We start from the raw sequence: 23,841 nt of genomic DNA, 5'->3' as shown, positions 1-23,841 counted from the left end.
AGGCGCCAGAGAACACGCGTGTGACCAGCGCCCGTCAGGAGTGTGCGGGACACCCGAGTCCCCACCGCGGAACCCAGGCCTGTGCACGCACCTGAAGGCCCAGGCCCGGAGTGGGGCGAGGACCGGGACGCGCCGCAGGCCTGGGAGCAGGAAGCCCTGCCGCCCCCACATGCACTCAGTCACCGGGGAGGGGACAGTGGCGGCAAAGGTGCCTCGAGGCCCGGCTCCCTGCATTGGCCTCCTGAGCAAAGACGGAGGACGAGGTTCCCAGCCGCGGCGACTCGTGGCGGGGGTGCAGGGGGGTCTGTGGGGTCCTCGTCCAAGCCGGGCTCTCCAGGACCCAGCCCTGGGCTGCGAGCATCCCCCACAGCTAGCGGGAGGAACGGGCCGGCCGTGAGACGTCCCAGGATCCCGGTGACCCAAGGTTTGGGACAGAGGGGAACCGGCCATGATGCGGGCAGGGAGCCCGGGGGAGCACGTGGGCAGGAGGGCTGTTAGCGGGGGGATGGGGCCGGGCTCTGGGCCGTAGGCCTCACGCAGCGCGACGGCACGGCCTGCCCGGGGCCCTGCTGGCTGGACTCTTGGGCCCCACTCTTGGGGGCAGAGGAGCAGCAGCACCTCCAAATCCATGTCCGGGGGAGCCCCGAGACAGGCCGGGGCCGGGCCCCCCTGCTCTCACAGCCAGGGTTCTGGGGTTTCTGCAGACTCGGGGCCTGGCTCGGCAGCCCCTGGGACCCCGGGAAGGGGCCTCTCAGAGCCCCTCGGGGACCAGGCTCACGCACAGGTGGCGGCTGGGCGCGTGTGGGTTTCCTGCAGGACTCGGGGCACCAGCAGCACCTTCTCCCCACTCAGAGCCACCCACGCTGGTCTCGTGAACGTCCCTGCCGCCCGAACGAAGCGGGCAGGCAGCCCCCATGAGCCGCCGTCTCCGGCCTGAGCCCGCTGGGAGTCGGGTGGACGCGGGAGGGAGGCGCCCACTGCCCACCTGCAGGCCTCCTGGCCATCCCCGCGTCCCGTGCCACACTCACCCGTCCTCCCACGGCTCCCCTGCAGCTTCCTCGGCCACCAGGATGTCGTACTCCTCGGCCGCGTACTTCTCCCAGTCGGACAGCTCAGGGCCTTCGCTGTCGCTCTCCTGCACAAAACCCGTGTGTCAGGCGGTGCGGGCGCGGCCGGCACCCCACGTGCTCCTCGCCACACTCACCCTGAGCAGGGAGACCTGTTCCTTCTGCTCGTGGTCGAGGTACTTCTCGATGTTGAAGAAGGTGTCAAAGAACACGTTGGCGAGTTTACACCTCTTCAGGTCGCGGAGGGTGATCTTCCCTGCAGGACACGAGACGGTTCAGACGATTAGTCCCAGACGAACGCGCGCTAGTCGGCGTCTGACGCGGCTCGGAGAACGTTTTCTGCTCAACTGGGCCTAAGGGGGCCGCACAAGGTGGCTGCTGTGTGGGCGGGAGGCTCCGTCGGGGAGTGGTGCGGACCAGAAGTGGGGGGTGGGGGGGGGTCCGGTGTCCCCCGGGATGGGTCAGAAGACAGACAAGGACGCGGAGTGCAGGAACAGTCTCTGGCCACCAGGGGGCACCAGGCACACATCATTGAGCGGGCAGGAGGCCAGGGGGAGAGCCACGGCTAGGGAGGAGGACCAGGACATGATGGCCCAGAACTCTCCGCGACTCTCCACGACTCTCCACGACCATAAATCCCCCCACCAGCATCCCACAACATGGAAACACTAATCCAGGTATCGCAGTTTGGGAAAAGTCTCCCTCCGTCCCTTTGACCTCTGAAGTGTCCTGGGGTCCCTCCTTGTGCCACAGTTGGCCTCTCCCTGGACACAGGCTTCTCAGCTGAGGGGTGCCGAGAGGATCCCAGGTAGGATCCCAGGAGGGGGAGCTGAGGGGTGCCGAGAGGATCCCAGATAGGATCCCAGGAGGGGGAGGAGAAGGGGAAAGGTGCCCATGGCACCGCCCCACACCAGGAACTTGGGATTGAGGTCCCTGAGGTGGGAATCCAAGAAGCATAGGCAGGGAGACGTGGGGTCGGGGACATCTGCCTTCCTGACCCTGGCAGGACCGGTGTGCTCGCCCAACAGGAAAGGGCCCTCAGCACAGGTGAGAGTCGAGGCAGGACACATGTAGCCTGAAGGAGACAGGGGAAGGTAGACAGCCGGGACACACTGTGCTGTCTCCACACCCAACAGTGACCACCGCCGGTAAACAGGGGTGCTCAGGTCACACCTGACACCAGCTCACCCAGTCCTGAGTGGGGTCTTGTGACAACATGGTTGGTACCAGACCTCCCCATCACCCCCGTCACCAACTCAGGGATGTTCATTCCCTGAGTGGGTGTCCCTTCACAAGGGTGTCTCTCACAAGGGGTACCACACCTCACATGGGGACATCTCCTTATATGAGGGAATCCCCTCACTCAAGGGAAATGTGCCCTCACACAGAGGCATCCCATCTTATAGGAAGAACGTCCCATCACATGGGGGGGGGGTGTCCATTACATGAGGGCGTACCACAGGGGGACATCTCACACGGGGGGATCCCCTCACACGAATACGAGCACATCTCACATGGGGTGCCCCTCACATCTCACAGAGAGGACTTATCCTCACACAAGTAGGGACATGACATACCATGGGAATGTCTCCTTGGGTACCACCTTACACAAGGGGACATCTCATACGGGGGGGTGACATCACAGCCACTGGGAGAAATCACCTCACACGATGTGTCCCCTCACACAGAAGGACATTCCCTCATGTTGGAAGGGCATCACATCACATCTCACAGGGGTGGGGGATAGAGATCACCTCACATTATGTGTCCCCTTACACAGAGGGACATCTCACACCATGTGTCCCCCTCACACAGGGACATCCCCTCACAAAGGAGCATCACATCTCATGCGGGGGGGAGATCGCCTTATATTATGTGTCTTCTCACACGGGGACATCTCACATGAGGTGTCACCCTCACACAGGAATATCCTCTCCCATTGTGTCTCCTCACACAGGGGAACATCTCCTCACACAGGGCATTACATTTCATGGGGGAAGGGAAATCACCTCACATAATGTGTCCCCCTCACACGAGTCCATTTCATACAGGGGACATCTCACAAGGGGGAGGGCATCGCATCTCATGTGTCCCCCTCATAGAGGAGGATATCCCCTCGCATGGGGTAACATCATATCACATCTCATGGTGGGGGAAGAAGATCACCTCACATTATGTGCCCTCTCACACAGGGGGACATCTCACACAACCTGTCTCCTCTCACACAAGGTACCACATTTCATGGGAGAGGAAAAATCACTTTACATGATGTGTCCCTTCACAAAGGGGAGGTCTCACAAAGGGAACCACCTCACGCAATGTGTCCCCTCACACAGGAGGACATCCCCTCAAATGGGGGGAGCATCACATCTCACGGGGGCAAGGGGAGATCACCTCACAGTACATGTCCCCTCACACAGGGGGGCATCACATTTCATGGGGGGGGAATATCATCTCACATTACATTTCTCCACACAAGAGGACTTCTCACATGGGGGGAGGCAGCATCACATCTCACAGGAGGAAAATCACCTCACACGATGTGTCACCTCACAAGAGGAACATCTCATATGAGGGGGCATCACAGCTCACGGGGGAAAATCACCTGACAAGACATGTCCCCTCACACAGGGACATCCCCTCACAGAAGAGCATCACATCTCATTTGGGGGGGGGAGATCACCTCACATTATGTGTCCCCTCACACAGGGACATTCTCTCACATTTTCTCTCCTCACACAGGGGGACATCTCCTCACACATGGCATTACATTTCATGGGGGAAGGGCAATCACCTCAAAGGATGTATCCCCATTACACAAGGACATCTCACACAGGGGGACATCTCACAAGGGGGAGGGCATTGCATCTCACAGGGAAAATCACCTCATGATGTGTCCCCTCATACAGGAGGACATCCCATCACATGGGGTGACATCGCATCATCACATCTCATGGCGGGGAAGGGACATCACCTCACATTACGTGTCTCCTCAGATGGAGACATCTCACATGACATGTTACCTCACACACACATCTCCTCACACAAGGTGTCTCCTCACACAGAGGGACATCTCCTCACATAAGGCATCACATTTCATGGGGGAGGAGAAATCACCTCACATGATGTGTCCCCTTACAAAGAGGGCATCACAGCTCACGGGGGGAACCACCTCACGCAATGTGTCTCCCTCACACAGGAGGACATCCCCTCCAATGGGGGGGGGGCATCCCATCTCATGGGGGTGAGGGGAGATCATCTCACATTACATGTCACCTCACACAAGAGGACATGTCACATGGGCGGAGGCAGCATCTCATCTCACATGGGGGAACCACCTCACACAATGTGTCCCCTCACAAAGGGGAACATCTCACATGGGGGGCATCATTGCTCACAGGGGGAAAAATCACCTCACATGATGTGTCCCCTCACACAGGAGGCTATCCCTTCACATGGGGGGGTGGGCATCACATTTCACAGGGGCGGGGGGTAGAGATCACCTCACAGTACGTGTTCCCTCATACAGGGACACATCTCATATGATGTGTCCCCCTCACATGGCCCATCCCATCACGGGGGTATATCTCCTCCCATGACGCATCCCTCACGTGAGGAGACATCGCAGCTCACAGTGAGTAATCACCTCAGCCATGTCCCCTCACGTGGCTACGTTCCCTCATGAGGGGTCATCCCCTCACATGGGGCGTTCCATCTCCAGGAACATTACCTTCGCTCTGCGGCTTCACCAGGTCCAGCATCTGGCAGAGGCAGTCCTCGAAGGGCAGGGCCTCGATGGCCATGCTGTCCAGCCTGCGGCACTGCTCCTCATAGAAGTACTCCAGCTCAAACATGGACAGCGCGCCGTCCCCATCCAGGTCCATGCAGCGGAACCAGTACTCGATGCTGCCGTCACAGGCAGTCAGCTGGGGACTGAACCCACTGGGCCTCACTGCACCCAGGGAGGACGCCCTCCAGGCCAGCCCTGCCCCGTGGGGACCCTGCCTGGGACCGACCTTGCCTGGGTGGACCCCTGGTGGCACCCATGCTCAGGCACAGCCACTAGGCCCTCGGCCTCCGGGAGGGGCAGAGGTTCCGGGGCAGCCATCGAATACGTACCTGGTTGGAGTTTTTTTGTCTTCTTCAGAGATCAAAAACCAAACAAAGTCAGCGTAGCTTATTTTTCCTTCTTTCTGGACTTTTCTGCCCCTGGGTTCAGGGTCGAGACCAACAGACAGAACGTACGTTGGGAGGCGCAGCGCAAGGTGAGAGGCCCCGCCCACCTCCCTCCCTGCGTCTGGCCGTCCCACGCTGGGCTCCTGACAGGGGAAGGCCTGGGACTGCAGACGGGGCAGGGGTGGCTTCTGTGGCCTCTGTCGCAGCTGCCTCATGGCCTCCGATGCCCCTACTCCAGGGCCCCCTCAGACGCCCAGGGCCTGACATGACCCACCAACGTGGGGCCGGTCCTCCCCCACCCCTTACTGATGACCTCATGCAAGAATGGTGTCGGCCTCCCATTCTTATGACCTCACGTGACAAAGAGGTATGTCCCCTTATAGACGCTCTGGAGTAGGAGAACTCTGTGTGTCCCCCAATGACATCACATGACAAAGCTGCATCTCCCCTCACGAGCTTGTGTGACAATGGCACGTGCCTCCCTTCATAATAACCTCCTGTGACAAAGATGTCCTCCCCTGTGACCTCACGTGACAGCAGCACGTGTCCTCCCTTATTTACGACCTTATGTGACAAGGTCCCAGTCACGTGTGTCCACGCGACCCGCCATGACCTCGGCCCTTGCCCTCGAAAAGCAGCTCATGCTAAGGAACGAGCGAGACAGAACCGGACTCCGGCACCGAACCCCGGCCGCAGCCACCGGACGACGCCCTCACGACGTACCTCGTCACGGCCCCCGAGAATATCCTCTCGATCATCCTGCTGGATATGGCTGCAGAGACAGAGTCGGGCCGTGAGCCGCCCGCACACACCCGCGGCCGCGGCCCGGCAGCCGGTGCTCGGGAGTCGCAGGGCGGGGCGGGTCGGCTCTGAGACGCTGGGCCCCAGCCCTGGGGGGTGGCACCCGGGGAACCTCCTGTCCCGCGTGTATCCCCCCCAGGGCGCTGCCCACAGCTTTCCCGTCCCGAGGATGGAGCCCAGTCAGAGCCGCAGAGTGACAGCTGCCCCGGGGGCGCCGAGACCGGGTCAGAGTGTGACAAGCGAGTTTCGCTCTCAGACGCTCTCGCTGTGCGGTCACGGCCACTGTCTGTCACTGACGTTGGCTGACACACGAGACGTGAGACCTCCGCGTCGGTCCGGACGCTGGGGCAGCCGTCCCAGAGCACGCCGACGGGGCGGCTCGAGCAACACAGGCTTATCTTCCCCCGGTCCCGGGGGGGCAGGAGTCCGAGACCCAGGCGGGGCCGAGGCGGGCTCCCCCCAGGCCTCGCTCCGGGCCATGCAGACCCCGGGTGCTCCCCACGTCCTCACACGGTCGTCCCTCCGTGTGTCTGTGTTACAAACCCTTTTCTTGTGAGAGCCCCGTCCTGAGAGATCAGGGCCACCTACTGACCTTGCGTAACTGTGACCACCTCTGTAAAGACCCCACCTGCACTTCCGGGCCGATGGGAGTCCCGCAGAACGCGCCTCCCGCGAGGCCATTCAGGAGGGACACAGCTCGGCGCCTCCCCAGCCCGGCACCCCAGGACGGAGGGACGGAGACCGCCTCTTCCCCGTCTCCCAACGCATCCTACGCCTTGTGGATGTCGCCCGATACTCCACGACTGGGCGTCACCGCAGGCTGAACGGAGCCTCCCCAGAAAACCACGGCCAGATCCCGACTCCTGGGATGTGGCCACGAGGCCGTGAAGAGAAACGGGTCTTTGCAGACGGGACCCAGAGGAAGCCCTGAGATGAGCCCATCCCGGATCAGGGAGGCCCTGAACGCAGCGTCTCTTGTAAGAGGAGACACAGACGCGGAGGACAAGCCCCGGGGACACGGAGGCAGCGACGGGAGGGACGCGGCCACAGGCCCAGGGACGCCCGGAGCCCCAGGAGCTGGAAGGACCCGGCCCTGGGACACGGCCCTGCCCCGCGCGGAGGGCCACCCTGGGGGAGGGTGCGTCCCTGCGGTGGGCGGGCCCGGGCTGTGGTCACCTCTCACAAGCCCTTCCGCAAACTCCCGTCCAGCCCTCCTGGGACACGGTCCGTGAGGTCCTCGACGACACAGGCTCTGAGGATACGCCGCTGTCCCTCGGGCCCGTCACAGCAGCCACACAGACCGGGACCGCTCGCCCGGATGCGCACGTGCCTACACTGACCACACGGCTCCTCCACGGAGACCTGCCTCTGTGCGCTGCACGGGACGGGGTCAGCTCTGACCTCGTCTGCCTGCCTTCCTGTCACAGGGTCGCACGCGAGCCTCAGCCTGGTGGCCGCTAGCGCCATAGGCAACCCCGCAGGCACCAGCGCTCGAACGGCTGGAGTCTCCTTACGCAGGAGGGTCAGCACCCCGCGTGTGTGCTTCCGTGTCCCGTGTGTATCGTGACCCATGTCTGTCCCCACCCCGTGTGTCCTGCACATCCCACGTGTGTCCCTGTCCCTCCCGTGTATCGTGAGTGCACAGCCTGCGTCTCCCGTACGTACATCCTGCAGGACAGTGCACTCCCAGAGACCGGGGCACGTACGTCCCGCAGGACAGTGCACTCCCAGAGACTGGGGTACGTACGTCCCGCAGGAACAGTGCACTCCCAGAGACTGGGGTACGTACGTCCCGCAGGACAGTGCACTCCCAGAGACCGGGGCACGTACGTCCCGCAGGACAGTGCACTCCCAGAGACCGGGGTACGTACGTCCCGCAGGACAGTGCACTCCCAGAGACTGGGGTACGTACGTCCCGCAGGAACAGTGCACTCCCGGAGACCGGGGTACGTACGTCCCGCAGGAACAGTGCACTCCCGGAGACCGGGGTACGTACGTCCCGCAGGACAGTGCACTCCCAGAGACCGGGGTACGTACGTCCCGCAGGACAGTGCACTCCCGGAGACCGGGGTACGTACGTCCTGCAGGACAGTGCACTCCCGGAGACCGGGGTACGTACGTCCCGCAGGAACAGTGCACTCCCGGAGACCGGGGTACGTACGTCCCGCAGGAACAGTGCACTCCCGGAGACCGGGGTACGTACGTCCCGCAGGAACAGTGCACTCCCGGAGACCGGGGTACGTACGTCCCGCAGGAACAGTGCACTCCCGGAGACCGGGGTACGTACGTCCCGCAGGAACAGTGCACTCCCGGACCGCAGGAACAGTGCACTCCCGGAGACCGGGGTACGTACGTCCCGCAGGACAGTGCACTCCCAGAGACTGGGGTACGTACGTCCCGCAGGAACAGTGCACTCCCAGAGACTGGGGTACGTACGTCCCGCAGGACAGTGCACTCCCAGAGACCGGGGCACGTACGTCCCGCAGGACAGTGCACTCCCGGAGACCGGGGTACGTACGTCCCGCAGGACAGTGCACTCCCAGAGACCGGGGTACGTACGTCCCGCAGGAACAGTGCACTCCCGGAGACCGGGGTACGTACGTCCCGCAGGAACAGTGCACTCCCGGACCACAGGAACAGTGCACTCCCGGAGACCGGGGTACGTACGTCCCGCAGGAACAGTGCACTCCCGGAGACCGGGGTACGTACGTCCCGCAGGAACAGTGCACTCCCGGACCACAGGAACAGTGCACTCCCGGAGACCGGGGTACGTACGTCCCGCAGGAACAGTGCACTCCCGGAGACCGGGGCACATACGTCCTGCAGGAACAGTGCACTCCTGGAGACCGGGGCAGGCCGTTTCACACATCGGGCCGCGGGCCCGGGGAGCTGGCCACGGCCGGTGGTATTGGACGGGGCGGGGTGCCGAGCGGCCAGCTGCGGTCGGTCCCATTGTCCCCCACAGGCCGCGCACTCACCGTGGTCATTGTGCCGGGCCAGGTCCTGGGAATCGATGAGAAGGTCGTGGTCCGTGTCCAGCTCCCAGAACTTGCAGTAAATGACATAGAAGTGCTCGTAGGAGAAGTACTCTGTGAGCTGGTTGATGTCCGCTTCCTCTTCCAAGAGCGCCACATTCTGCCAAAGCCACCAGCACAGCGTTTGTCCCGACAGCCGGGTCTCCTGCGGGGGGACCTCCCAGGGGTCCCCGGAGAGCCCAGAACCAGTCAGGCCGGGCCCGGGGCTGGGAGCTCAGCATCCAGGTCGGGAACGCGCTGCCGTCCGGACTGTGCTCGAGACGCAGCCCGCGTCCTGCTGGCGACACGCGGCGGCCCCGCGGGCACCGAGCCTCTCACAGCCTCGGGCCTCCTTACGTGGGCGGACGGCCGCCCTCCTCGCGACGGCCCACGTGTGCCCCGAACCCCAGTGAAGAGGACACCTTGCTCCCCGGGGCCGAGGGGTCATTTGTCCTGCAGCATGGGGGACGGTCACTGGGTCGAGACGGAGCGAGGAGCGTGCAGACCGGGACACGAATGGGCGACGGACGGAGGACGGACAGACGACGCTGCAAGACGGAAGGACGGACACCGGGAGGAGCAGGACCGGATGGAGCAGGACCGGAGACGGAGAGGACGGTGGCGGCAGGACAGCACGGACGGCGGGACAGACACGGGGAAACGCAAGCAGGGAGAAGGCACGGCAGAGAGAAGACGGAGAACGAACAGGAAAGAGCAGAAGACAGGACGGATGGACGCAAGACAGATGGACGCAGGACGGATGAGACGGACGCAGGACGCAGGACACAGGACGGATGGACAAATGGACAGATGGACAGGCAGAGGGTGGGTGGACGGTCCACGGCGGAGGGCGGCGGAGGGACCCGCGGACAGAAGACAGATGGACGGGGACGGACGGAGGCCCACGAGCCCGCCGGGCGGCCGCCCACCTGCAGGAAGGTGCTCCTGCGGAGCTCGGCGCACGTGATCCTCCCCGACCAGGACCTGTTGACGGAGTAGAAGATCCTCTGTGTCACCTGCAGGAGGAAAGGCCGTCAGCAGAGCCGGGGCACGGCCAGGCCGCGGCTCCCATTCGGCGCGCGCCGGACGCTTGGGCTGTGCACGCAAGCGCCTCTGAGCGTCGGGGCCTGCAGCGCGGGCACCCACGTTCCCGAGAGCCCAGACGGGCTCCCAGACTGAGCAGGAGCTGCCCTCAGGGAGGGAGAGCACACGGCTCTCCGGGACGCCCCCCACCCCGCCCTGGCTGGCGACGGACGTCCGGACACACGGGAGGCGCTGCAGGAGCTTGTGTCCGCGCGGGCCACCGGCCCCTCAAGACCCCGTGCCCAGCCCCGGGCCACCGGCCCCTCAAGACCCCGTGCCCAGCCCCGGGCCACCTGCCCCTCAAGACCCCGTGCCCAGCCCCGGGCCACCGGCCCCTCAAGACCCCGTGCCCAGCCCCGGGCCACCGGCCCCTCAAGACCCCGTGCCCAGCCCCGGGCCACCTGCCCCTCAAGACCCCGTGCCCAGCCCCGGGCCACCTGCCCCTCAAAACCCCGTGCCCAGCCCCGCCCTGCAAGCACGACCAACATCTCATTCGTGGGTGAGAACGTCGGGGTCCAGATGGTTCACAGCCCGAGGCCCAGGCCGCGCGTTCCCGTGGGTGCCCGGGTAGAACGGAGCCTGTGGCCACCGGCCGCCCCCGTGTACTCACGGTGGTGATGTAGCGAGAGTGGAACTCGGACGCCTCCTTCAGGAAGGCCAAGCCAGGGTGCGTGTTCACGACGTCCTGCACACGGAACACAAGACGGTACGCAGCGACTCGCACGGTGCCCGCCGAGCACAGGCCCCCGCGTCCGTCACCAGCCCCTGCCGCCTCCTCAGGGACGGGGCTGCTGCGCTCGGGTCCCTCCGGCCCACGGCGGCTCACAGGGTGGAACCCAGAGGGGCGAGGCTGTGAATCCCCGCACGGCCCCGGTCCGCGACAGCGAGCCCCGTGATCTCCGACCGCTGATCATGACTCAACGCGTGTGAACACACAAGGGCTCGCACCGAGGTCCCCAGGGAGGTTTTAGATGCCCTCGGTTTCTGTGTACGGTCCCGTGGCCTTTAGGTCTCATGCTGGAATAACCCTGGCACTCAGAACAGACGATCCGAGGACAAAACAACCCGTGTCTCTGCGGCCTCATGCTCTGAGCTGCCCGTGGTCCCTCTGCTCACACCCCGACACCGCGTGGCCCACGTGGCTTCATCACACGCACGAGGCTCTGGTCCCTGGGCCACCTCTGTGGGAAGCAGGACTAGGGAAGGGAGCCCGACCCTTGGCTCCCGTGTGGAGCCGACACGGGGGCGGCTGGAGGAGCGAGGCAGACGCAGACGCACCTGTAAGAAAGGCACGAAGTCCTCCTGCACCAGGTAGTTCGCGCCGGGACTCATGAGCAGGTGCACGAACTTGGCGGCGTCGTCGTGACAGCTCTGGAGGACCCTGCGAGGACGGAGGACGTCCCACTGGCGCCCACGCACCAGACCCGCGAGGCCGCCCCCAGCACGGTGACGGGGCGGGCACGGGCCCTGGACGGAGCGTGGTCACACGCTGGCCCGGAGGGGACAGGACACCGTGCCACGTGCCTAGGGCTCCGCTCCGTCCTCTCGGTGTCTAGGCCACAGCAGTGCGAGCCCGTGCTGCGGCAGCCGCCCCGGGACACGCAGGGCTGGGGACACGCCTCCCCGGCAGCCGCCCCGGGACACGCAGGGCTGGGCACACGCCTCCCCGGCAGCTGCCCCGGGACACGCAGGGCTGGGGACATGCCTCCCCGGCAGCCGCCCCGGGACACGCAGGGCTGGGGACACGCCTCCCCGGCAGCTGCCCCGGGACACGCAGGGCTGGGGACACGCCTCCCCGGCAGCCGCCCCGGCGCACAGGCCCAAGACTCACTTTCTCCACATGGCGACGAACTTGTGGACAGAGACGGCGCCCGTGCGCTCTCCCCCGGCACAGCAGAACAGCGGCCCCTTCCAGTAGAGCGGGCAGCCACAGGCCTGCGGCAGAGGGGCACAGCGGGCCGGCCGTCAGCGCCTCCCGGACCCCCACGGCCCCTACCGCGGCCGCACGCTCCCGCGGGGATTTCGTGGCCGCCCTCCCTGCAGACGGCCGGACCTCCGAACCCAGCAGCTCCGCGCAGAGGAGCTCAGCGTTCCCTCCGGACGCGAGACGCCCGTCCCGTCCCATGCACCAGGGAGAGCAAGAAGCCCTTGTGCCGCTGTCACGTCAGGTGACAGGAACGCAGCTCAGGGACGGAACAGCCCACGCCATGCCCGGCACCCAGTCCGGCAGCCGGCGGCCAGCGGGTCCCCGGAGCGGGTGAGTCCAGCAGCGGCTCACGATCCCCGTGGGGAGGGAACCTACGGCATCGAGCGAGGGCGTGGGACGCGACACGGAAAATCCCAGGCACCGGAACGTCCGCACGCGGGCACAGGGCGGGGCGTCAGCACGTGTGCCGAGGCCCTTCCTCCAACGCGGGACAGAACGAACGCCGGCCGGGCACACGTGGACAGAAAAGAACGCAGATGCTCAGACAGTCAATCAGCGGACTCGGAAGTCAGCTCTTTAAAGACCTAAAAATCCCAGCTGCCGTCCGCAGCCGTGGCCAGGAGCGAGACGGAGAACAGGAGTGACCAACGGGAGCCGGCCTCGCGGCCCCACACGCGTGAGGGACGCGGGAAGTGGACGCTCCGCTCCTTCGTGCCCACACATGCTGCAGTGCCGTGACCGGCTTCAGCGCACCCGAAGGGACACCACCGAAGACGCGCACAGAGCCGTACGCCTGCGGGAAGCTGGATGTGGACAACCAGCGGGCTCTCTGCTCGGTGATGAGCCGCTTCCCCTGCTCTCTCCACCTGCCTCTCGACCTACTTGTGATCTCTGTCAAATAAATACATAAAATCTTTAAAAAGGAAAGAAAGATAAATGTCTAGCAGCTCCGTGACGTAAACTACAAGGAAACCCGTCAAATCCAACCAGCACCGCGGCTTCTGCACTGAGCCATCCGCACGGCACGGCCGGGAGACGTTGAAGACCGGGCTGAGCCCCAACGCCGGCTCCCGTAAGAGCCGCAAATCCCAGCGACGGCCGGAATCCCAGCCCCGCAGCGACACGCGGCACGGCGTCGGTGCGGATACCGAGGCTCACTCAGAAGCCCCCACGGGAAGCGAGGGCGTTAAAAGCCAACTGCAGAGTGACGTCCGCGAACTCTTGGCACACGCGAGCAAGGAGGGAAGACGGACCATGGCAGAGAACCGTGAGGACGGAGCCTGAGCCCGTGGAGCGACTCGGGACAAAGACAGTACTGCCGTTCCGGGGGAACACACGCGCTCTCGGCGAGGGTGGGGGGGCTTCTTCCACCGGCCACGACGGTCAACGCACGACGCTTCCCGGCCCTGAACAGACCCGAGCCCAGGACAGATGCTCTTCTGCAGGAGGACGGGGCAGACGCCGCTCCCGACCTCACGGCAGCAGACGTCCCTCCCGCAGGACACAGAACCTTGGGTCGCGAAGGGAGAGCCTCCTGCGGGGAGCTGCAGTGAGCACAGGAGGACGCGCCCAGACCCTGACCCGGGCCCAGCGCAAGGGGCACCCACGGGCGCGGTGTTGAAGACCGACAGTCGCGGAGGAAAACGCACGCAGCCCCCGAGAGCTAGAGACGGGCACAGAGCGCACAGACGCCCGTTGGCTGAGAAACGTGGTCCGCGTCCGCGCTCATGACGGACGTGCAAACACATGTGCACGGACAGACAGGAACCGCCCGCAGGAACGAATCTGAGTCCGCGCGTCGGCCTGGACGTGACACGGAGCTTCGGCAAACAGCCGGGGACGGAGCCACCGGGCAGGGTCGACGGAGGAAGAGGAAGTGGTGTGGCTGCCGTGGAGATCCGCCGGGCAGGGTGGACGGACAGCGGCCACCAGTCCCTCAGGCCACACGCCGTCCTCCGGAAGGAACCGCAGACCCGACGCTCGCTCCCACCGGACGCAGCCGAGAAGGTGCGCAGCGGCCTTCCTCAGGAGGTCCCCGGTGCAAGCGCCCGGGTGTGCACGCGCACGGCGCTGAACGGGCCCACGGGCAGATCCACGCCCTCGGACGGTGGCGGTTTCGGGCCATATCGCGGAAGAAGCCGCGGCCATCACAACCACGCACGAGTTTTGGGCACAACCGACAGAGCAGCGTCCCACGCCGGTGTGGAAGGCTTTCACGGACGCCGCGCTGCGCGGGACGACTCCCGTGCCCACGGCGTGAGAGGCAAACGTGGACACCAACAGAGCCCGGGCTGCTGACCGGGAGCCGTGACCGGGAGTGGGCCGAAGAGAACCCCCGGCGTGCCGGGAACACGGGCGCCACGCTGGGCGGTGTTCCCGTGCGTGTGTGGACACTCGTAGCACGCAGGACGGGCGGTGATGGCACCGTGGCCCCTCCTGGCTCCACACGTCGGTCCCCGAAGGGGTCCGCGCACATGAGGCTGTCGGCACCGCCCCGTAAGGATGCGCCGGCGGGCCCGGGTCTTAACCATCCGACAGCTGGAAGGCTTTGGCCGTGCCCTACACGGCCGTTCAGGACCAGCTGTTCACCTCCTGAAGCGAACGGGAACCGTGACCCCTTCCACGCAAGACACAGAAAAGAAGAGTTTGTAAGAAAGGACAAATCGTCACCGCAGGGAGGAAGCGCACCCTGGTGAGACTTGGCTTTCTATCGGTTTTTCAGAAAGATCTGCTCTTTGCAGACTGCACGCTGGTGCCTAAACCGTGCGTCCGTCCCCACCGCGAGGAGAGGCGTGTGACCGCCGAACTCCGCATACCCTGACCCTGCACAGCCAGCAAGCCCGTCTCCGCGCCCGTGGCTCCCGCGCCCGGAATGCGGCGTGAGGGCCATCGGGTCGCCCGTGGCCTCTCGCGCCGGGGTCCTCGTACTCAGCATCTGCTACGCCGTCGTGTGCGACGTAACAAACACCAACACTGGTCTCCGCTCCGCGTCCCGGCACAGCGAGTCTCAGACCCTCCTACTTCCCTAGGGACAGGGGTGCTGGGATCCCCAGTTCGGACACTGGGTCTTTCCCTGCGGTTCCGGACCCAGAGCTCCTGACTCCCGCGGGCTGTGCGGCCCGACACGTCCTTCTGCCGTCCTAACGAGGTGGCCCTGGGCAGCAGGAAGACCAAGGTGCCGAGACGCTGGGGACGTCCAGCCCCGTGCCCTGCTCTGTGGAGGAACACACACGGACACCAGGATTGTGACGCGTCGGGGCGACACGGGGAGGCCTACGTGGAAGTAAAGACGAGGGCAGGAGGCGTCTGAGCACGGGAGGGGGGGCGCCCGGCTCCAGCAGGACCGCAGCTCCGATGCCCAGGACCCTCCCAGCGGTCACCCCGTGTGCCTCTTCTCTGCCCTGCAGCTCTATCCACCCCAAGGAGGGGCGTGCGAACCCCCAGGGTCTGCGGCAGTCGTCTGTGCCGCGGTGACAATCTGGGACAGGGGACAGACGTCAGAAATGCAGCGGCCCGGGGGGCTGCGTCCCCGCCTGCTGGGGTCTCTGCCGTCCCCACGAGGCAGTACAAGAACGGAACGGAGCTCAGGTGACAGTCGGGGGTGTCGGGGACCGGTCTGCCTGTGGGAGCGTCACCGACGGGGGGACACAGGACAGAAAGCCTGCAGTGTGACACACTCGGACCCCACGACACAAACCGGGGAGCAAACCGGTCCCCCGGGGAGCTCAGCACTGCTCGCTCCAACCCTGACAAGAGCGGAAACTCAAACCGGACAACACCGTCAGACCAGCTGCGTCCGGGCTCGGTCTGCACGCGGACAGGACCCTCCCCCCGAGGCCGTCCTGGCCCTGACTCACGTCCAAGCACAGTTTCCGGGACAGACGTGGAGTGTTTCCCTGCCGACAGCAGAAATCGACCAGAAATCAGTAAGAAAAAGACGTCCACGGAAGCTGCAAGTTTCGGAACAGGAAACAGAATCCTAAACACCCCAGCGGACAAAGGAGAAATGACCCGCGCAGCTGCGAGCTCGCTGGCGCCGAACGAACCAGAAAACGCACGGCCCGCCCGTGCGCGGGAAGGTTGCGGATGACAGGTCTCGTCGGCAGAAGACCACGGTGGGCCAGAGCGGCCTCGTGCCGGAACCGGACGGAACACGACGATTCCGAGGGGGCCGAAGGCACGCCGTCATCCGGAGAAAGCCGGAAGCCAACGTCACGGAGCGTCACCAGGAAAACCATCGCGGACGCAAGCAGCCGGTCCTTGCAAAAGGCCAGAGAAATGGAGCCCTTCGTGGTCGAGCCGGTGAAGAGCCCGGAGAGAAGGCGCACGGGGGACCCAAGGGCCGGAGGGGCCTCCCTACAGCTCCGGAGAGCGGGACTCGGGCGCCCCGTGTGTCCCCGACAGGCTCAGCACCGTGGGGGCCTGGGCGGACACGTGGGAGACACACGCCGTCACGGCCCCCGTGAGGAACACGAGCAGACCCTGCCCGTACGTGACGCACCGAATCGGGGAGGGCGTGTGCTGCGGTGAGTGCTGGGAAGTGTGTCAACCTGCGACGCACAGACCTGCTGCCCTGCGGCTGGTAACACGTTGTACGTGTGTAAAAAAGTTTTAAAAATTTAGAAAACAATGAGATGCCAAGAAGGGAAATCAGTTAGGACTGGAACGTACCATCCCGGAAAGACACCTCCGCAACCGCAGACGGCTTCCCTGCGGAATTCTACAGAACATCCAAGTCAGAGTCAAACCTGATTCCAAAGAGGACGCTCCGGAACACGGACCGCGGAGGGGCGCTTCCGGAGCCCACCTGAGAGCCGCCCGGACGGCCACGGAGACGAGAATCCTCAGAAGACACGACGGCGAACCCCGGTCTTTGGCGAGTGGCGACGTAAACCCCCAACCAGACCTCGGTGGTCCGCATCCGGAAGCCCGTGACGGAGGGAACGGGACATTTGTGAGAACGGGCTGCACGTTCGTGGTCGTCGAAGATGAAAGCTCCGTCGGCACTCAGAGGAGGGCCGGGACCTCCGTCCACGCGGGGGGCGTCTGCAGGAGGCCGGTGCCTGCACCCTGCTTTGTGGATGGAGACGCACAGCGCAGGCCGGGCCCGGCGGGAGGACGTGTCCACCGTCTCCGTGCTCAGATCTGACCGAGCACTCGTGGCTACGGCATCTGCAACGGTGTGTGACCCAACAGGACGTCAATGACCCCGTTTGTGAGACGCTGGAGTGAGCAATCGGGCGTGTTGTCCAAGACGCAGGGTCACAGGGGAACGCGAGACAAGACGCTCCTGACTGTCCGCGGTGAGGACAATGGGAAACGGGTGTGATGGGGAGGTCCGCCCTGCTCCCACCGAAGGGTGCCGAGCTCGGCAGGCGCAGGTCTCCGATGACCCCGTGGAGGTCGAGCCCCAGGGCTGGGGTGTGCGCAGGTGCACCCCTGGGACTCTATTACGGCCCAGGATCGAGCTGGATGAATGGGACCAGGGCCCTGATACGAGGGACCCAGGAGCCCTCAGTCCTGGCCTCCGAGTGAGGACAGCGCACACAGACGCCGTCTGTGGACGGGGAAGAGGCCTGACCCACGCGCCCTGACCGCAGACGTCCGGCATGAAGAAGCGTCAGAAAGAACGTCCGCCGTCGTGATGTGTGCGCGACAGAACCGCCCAGCCCGTGCCGCTTTCTCACCGCAGCCTGGACAGAGACTCGCGGCTGCTGGGAAACAGCATCAGAGCCGTGGGGCCTGAGGCCCGCGCGTGCAGCTGGCGGGAGCGTGAAACGCTGCGGGGCTGTGGAAGCCACGTGTACAGGTCCTCCGAGAACCACAGAACTGTCTTGTCACCCGGCACAGCCACTCCCGGGTCGGCAAGTGTGCGCACACACACCCGTGCACACGACCCCACGCGTGCTCACACGCACCCGGAGAATCACCGCACCCAGGGACCCTCCCGGACCCTGACACGGCACGTTCACGGGGTGTTCGTGGAGGTCGCGGACTGCAGACCCCACCTGGCGCCCATCCACGGGGGAACAGGCACAACAGGGTCCGCCCACACTCATGGGTACTACTTGGCCGTGAAGACAGCAGAGTGCGGAGACCTGCTGTCTGCACGAGGGACCCAGGACGCGACCAGAGCAGAACAGAGCAGTGCAAGCGCACAGGAAGCACACGGCGCGCCAGGACCTGGGGGAGGGCATCGGGTCTCTTGAGGGGATGAGAACGTTCTGGAAGCGGAGCTTGGTAATACCTGTGAAGCCGCCCGTGTCTTCCGTGTGTCTGAATTCTACTTCCATGGGGTTAAGAGGCTGACGGCATGTCATGCACGTTTAGCCGCCATAAAGAAGTGTCCACCGTCTGATTCTGTTCATGACGACTCCGGAGGACCCGCCCCCCCTAATGACCGAGGTCCGGCGGCAGCCTGAGGACACGTGGGGTGGCCTGGGAGGGGGCCGTCGGGGCAGGTCGGAAAGGCGTGTGGTGTGGACTGTGCGCACAGTTTCCGGGGAACACAGACGGCTCAGCTCAGGTCCCACACAGGAACACGGGCTGTGGGTCGCAGACCCGTTGCACCTCAAGGAAGCTCCAGAATGGGAAGAAACACGGACCGTGCGAAACACAGACGTGAAAATCTGTTCTACAAAAGCACGAGGGCCGTGAAGCCGCGGTGACTTGCACGCACACACGTGGGGGGACGCCTCAGTGTGACGTGAGGAAACCGCGCGCTGGGGAGGTCCCGTGAGAACGGCTGCCCTCGAGCTCCGCGGGCCGGAGACGCGACCGACAGCCACGCCCGAGAGCAGCTCCGCGGTGTCGTTCAAAATGAGCCGCCAGCACTTCCAGTCCCCGCGCTGGCCCCGAGACCGGCAGACGTGCGCACGAGTCTTGCACACGCACACACACCACGGCAGCTCTCCTCAAAACGCGACGGATGCAACAAAGCGCTCACCTGCTGGGAAACACGTGAGTCCCGCAGCGTGCTCACACAGGCCCCCGTCCGGTACTCGGTGACGCCACCGGGGAGGAACAGCACAATGACTCGGTGCGAAAGACCAGAAACCAAAGACGCTGCACGGCACGGTTCCCATCACGGGACCTTCCCGCAGAGGCCAAACCGCAGCCCCAGACCACGTGTGTGTGTGACACGGCTGGGACCCCGCGAGGACCGTCGCGCGGCAGCGACAGGGCTCCCTGCCCTGACGGGGGGTGCGTGGGGACGCATGGGCCAGAATGTACCACGTTGGACTCGGAACCCCGGGGATCCTGCTGTGCGTAAACTCTAGGTCCACAGCCAGACCTGGAGGGGAGGGTCACTGGCAGCCAGGAGGAAACGAGAGGATGGGAAAAACGAGAAGACGGGAACACGCGACGGCGGAATCGAGACGAGAACATAGGGCCGTAACCCACGGCGCCGACCTCCGGGCTCGTCGGAGAAACCACGTAAATCCATCCCCGCCGTGAGCACACGAGACAGGAAGCAGAAGTGCACAACCCCGAAACGAGGGTCGCACCCAGATCTCGTACAGGTTCTAAAACCGATACAAGAGGAAAAACGTTCAAGTAATAAGTGTGTAAGTTACTCCAACAACCGTTTTAGAACATGAACTGATGACAATTTACTAAAGAAACCAAAGCCCCAAACGAGCCAACATCCAGGGAGGTAAACGCGGAAGGAGTCCAACGTTCTGCGCAGAGAACCAGGCACCGCGGCCGGGGGAACAGCCACGCAGGAACTGTGCAGCCGTCGCTCTGAACCACCGCCGCTAAAATTCCACCAGTGACGTGTCAGCAAATCGGCAGAAATGGGAACCACACAGGGCCTAGGACGCCCCTTCTCGCGCACCTGACCGCCTGATGGCAGGCACGGGACCACGTACGCTGCTCGGCCGGACAACGCGTCAGTCCCGCCAGCATCCGTACGCTGACCCCGAGTGTTGAGACGGCACCGCCCTTACGGAGGGGAACCTGGGCACACGACACAGCATCCTACGTGCATGTGTCCTGTCACCCACGAACCCTGCTTACACTCGGACCCGAGGCACAGGGACGGGACGTGAAGTGACGCGCACGTCCGATGTTTGGTGCACTGTCCCCAGGAGGGTCCCGCAGACCCTCCCTGTGTCCCCACGACGGACCGACGGCCCCTCCCTGTGTCCACGCATCCCCAGAGGGGCCCACAGCCCCTCTCTGCGTCCGTCCGCAGGTCCCCACGACAGGCCCGCGGCCCCTCTGTGGGGGAGGGTAAATGCAGACTACGGCTCCCCCACAGCTCAGTGCTCTGCCTCTGCAGGAAGACGGGCACTAACCACAAAGCCCTGACTGTGCGAAGCACAGGGAATCCTGCCAGTGCCTGCACTAACACGTTCGTGTTTTCACTCCGGCGGCACAGATGCGTGAGGGAGTGCAGGACTCACTGCTGCTCCTTGAGTCCATCTGCTATGAGCAAGAAGCGTAAAAAAGCCCATCGGTTCTTTGAAAGTCTGTGAAGGACCCGGCACCGTGCGTATTTCTGGGTCAGGCAGACGGCACGGCGTGTGGCTGTGTGTGCCCGGCTCCCACCAGTCACGCCACCGCAAGAAAGTAAGCTGGCTCTGCAAGCTCTCTGGGCTGCATAACGTGCCGGGTCACCCTGGGTCTCCTCGACGCTTCAGTGAGAATGTGAAAATCTGCTTCTTACCACCAAAACCAGCTTCTTCCCCAGCCAATGGGCCAAGCGGTTTCAGCTCTGGGCAAGCCCACGGTCTTGGACGGACGTTCGCACAGGTAACAGATGCAGCAGCCGGAGGTCGGGCCGTTTTGCTGGCCGAATTCTGGAAGAAACATGACAGGGCGCGGGCGGGATCCGTGGGAACACGGCCGCAGAGGAATGCCGACCGCGGGAACCCTGCTGTTGGCGCAGGGCAAGGAGCCGTGCGTGTGGAGCCAGAGGAAGTCAGCGAGAGCCGATGGTCGACACAGAAGAGGCTGCGAGGGAAACTCAGACGCGTCCCAGAGGACGTGATGCCACAAACACGCTTCACGGAAGAGAACTGTCCGAGACATTTCACAACGTTGAAAGCACAAAGGGTTCGAGGTTGGAAGTGAGCCAGACTCAGGAGCAGGACAAGAGCCAGGCACAGAAGAGGGGCTCACGCTACCGCACACCAGGGACACAGGGACGAGCCCCGCTCCAGCATCATTTGCTAAGGTTTTACTAAGAAGTACAACACCGGCTTTTAGAATTTCTGGCATTGTAACTGACAGTGCAGCCAATTTCGGTTTCCCCATGCATTTATAAGAAACCACAGGAAAGTTTCTAATGTCTTGACGAACACTTGTGACTTCCCCCGGATAACACAGACCGGCATGGCTTCGGCTTGCGTGGTCAGTAGCGGTTACAGTCCATGCTATGGTACAAAGCGAAGACCGTCTGGACAGACACGGCAGGAGCACCACGATACCACGTTCGCTGAGAACACACCCACGTGTAGGACGGCGTGCTACGTTCTCCCTCAGCAAAGCATGAAATTAGTTATGTATGTACACGTCCATATTATGTGTGCACTTCGTGACCTACTTTATGTCCATACGTTTGCTCGCACTGAAAAACAAAACAGTAAAACACTAAACCAAAACCGTGACCACCATTCCTTCTGGGCAGAGGAAAAGGACACGGGAAACAGGCACAGACTGTGTACTTCTCTGAAAATATCTGATTTTGGGGTTTGGCCTTGGAACCATGCATGTTTTTACACATTTATAAAACAACACTTAAAAAACACTTGGCGAGCCCAATTCACGAAGGAAGAGAACATTTCTGAACTCATGCGCTAAGACAAGTATTACTCTAACATCAAACAGACAAAGGAATCACAAAACTGCAATCAGTGCTTTTTATGAATATGAATGGAGCAAAGATCATCAACGAAATCCGGGCAAACGGAATCCAGGAACACAGAAAAACGACTGTTCCCCTGGGCCACATGGGATGTGCTAGAGGAATGCAAGGTTGGTTTAATGCTGGCACGACCGGCTCGCGGAATCCACTGTATCCGTAGAATGAAACACCAAAGCCATCCGCGCAGGTGCCGAAAAAGCTGGGACCAATTCGACATCCTTTCCAAATAAACACTCAGCACACGAGTGATGGAAAGAACCGTCCTCAGCCTGATAAGGTGCTGTGAAAAGCTCAGAGGTACATCACGTTTCGTGGTGGAGGAGCGGATACTCTCCCCACAAGGGAGGCAGTGACTGAGGATACCCCACGCTCCCACCTCTCTCCAGCGCCGCGCCGGAGGTCTCCCAGAGCAGGCAGGCATGGGGCCGAAACAGCAGACACACACCCCGGGAAGGAAGAAGCGCACTGATTCCTGCTTGTCGGTTCCTATTCTATGGAATGTTAACGGATGCACCAATCGACATTACAACACATACGTGAGTTCGTGAGAACACGGGACACGAGAGGAACATACAATAGTCAACTGCATTTTTACACACTTGCAACGAACAACCTGAACATCAAGTTTCGGAAACAATCCCACTGGTAAACCACCCGAAAGAATAAAAAGCTCTAACACATTCAACAAAAGGCGTGCAAAGCACACTTACAACCCCAGAGCGCTTCTGAAAGGCAAAGTGCAATTACAGGAGAGAAGCTTCTGGACGTGGATCAGAAGACCGAACACGGAGATGGCAGCGGTGTGCGAACTGATGTACCGACCAACATGACCCTTCCCAGCGGAGCTGCTGGCCTCTCTGGAAAAGCCAACGAGCTGACCCTCGAAATCACACGGCCTGACAAGGAGCCCCAGGGAGCCCCGGCCATCCCAAACAAGAACAAAGTCGGAGGAGCGACACTTCCCTGTCCGAAAACTTACTACCGAGCAACAGTGATGAAGACGGTACTGTCTTGGCTGAAAAACGGAAACACGGGTCTACGCGACAGAGTGAGAACCCAGCGACAAACCCTCATTTCACGATCAACTCATTTCCCGTGAGGGAGACCCGTCCATGTCCACCGCAGATATGGTGCCGGACGCCTTGGTCTGCACTCGGAGAAGACAAAGTTGTGCCCCAACGTCGCTGCTGACAAAGGCCAACTTGAAACAAACCCGAGACATACGCGTGAGAGGTGGAACTAGACGACCCGCAGGAAAAGAAAGACTACACCTTTGTGACCTTAGGTGTGGTGAGGATTTCTCCAGTAGGACAGCAAAAGCACAAGAAACAAAGGCAGAAGTAGATAAAATGAAGCGTGTCACAACGAAATCCTAAATGCCACCCAAGCGTGTACAATGACCCAAGCGCTGGAAGTAAGTGTGCACCAGCATCTGGTCACAGACTGGTGTCGACGACACACAATGCCTTCTTAGAATTCAACAACGGCACGACAACCCACTGAGACGCGGGCAAAGGATGCGCACAGACATTTGGGCAGAGACGTACAACGGCCAACGAGCACGTGAAGGGTCGCGCACGATCGTCCGTCGGCAAGGAAACCACACATCAACCCCAGAAGGAGACACCGGTGCCCGTGCACCAGGGTCAGCGTCTCTCATCCGAGAAGGGGACACAGTGCCACCTCTCTCACTGCCGGTGGGCACGGACACGGTGCGGGTGTTTGGAGACGGCTCGTGGTCCCACAAGCAGCTGCACAGCATTCCGCGTGGACCTGCACGAGCGGTCCCGGCTGCACACCCAAGACAAAGGTCACGTGTGCACAAGACACCCCTGGGTGCGTGTTGACAGCAGCCGGAAGAACAGAAACACCCACGAACGGTCGACTGGGTAAATACCG

General features: G+C 62.9%; 1 protein-coding gene across 1 annotated transcript in view; it reads right to left on the bottom strand.

Moving 5' to 3' along the window:
• Positions 1 to 23,841, bottom strand: part of LOC309856960 (serine/threonine-protein phosphatase 2A regulatory subunit B'' subunit beta-like) — a 43,684-nt gene that overhangs the window by 3,055 nt on the left and 16,788 nt on the right. Inside the window, exons 3-12 of the mRNA XM_082718770.1 lie at positions 11,973 to 12,076; positions 11,420 to 11,522; positions 10,752 to 10,826; positions 9,988 to 10,074; positions 9,023 to 9,179; positions 5,967 to 6,015; positions 5,187 to 5,276; positions 4,798 to 4,973; positions 1,205 to 1,323; positions 1,029 to 1,135 (exon numbers count right to left, since the gene is read on the bottom strand). Of these exons, the coding sequence (XP_082574896.1) occupies positions 1,029 to 1,135; positions 1,205 to 1,323; positions 4,798 to 4,973; positions 5,187 to 5,276; positions 5,967 to 6,015; positions 9,023 to 9,179; positions 9,988 to 10,074; positions 10,752 to 10,826; positions 11,420 to 11,522; positions 11,973 to 12,076 (1,067 nt within the window). The remainder of the gene's footprint in view (positions 1 to 1,028; positions 1,136 to 1,204; positions 1,324 to 4,797; positions 4,974 to 5,186; positions 5,277 to 5,966; positions 6,016 to 9,022; positions 9,180 to 9,987; positions 10,075 to 10,751; positions 10,827 to 11,419; positions 11,523 to 11,972; positions 12,077 to 23,841) is intronic.

The sequence above is a fragment of the Mustela nivalis genome, assembly GCF_964662115.1.
Source record: "Mustela nivalis genome assembly, chromosome: Y".
NCBI classification, from domain to species: domain Eukaryota; kingdom Metazoa; phylum Chordata; class Mammalia; order Carnivora; family Mustelidae; genus Mustela; species Mustela nivalis.
This window is presented reverse-complemented; position numbering and strand designations above follow the sequence as displayed.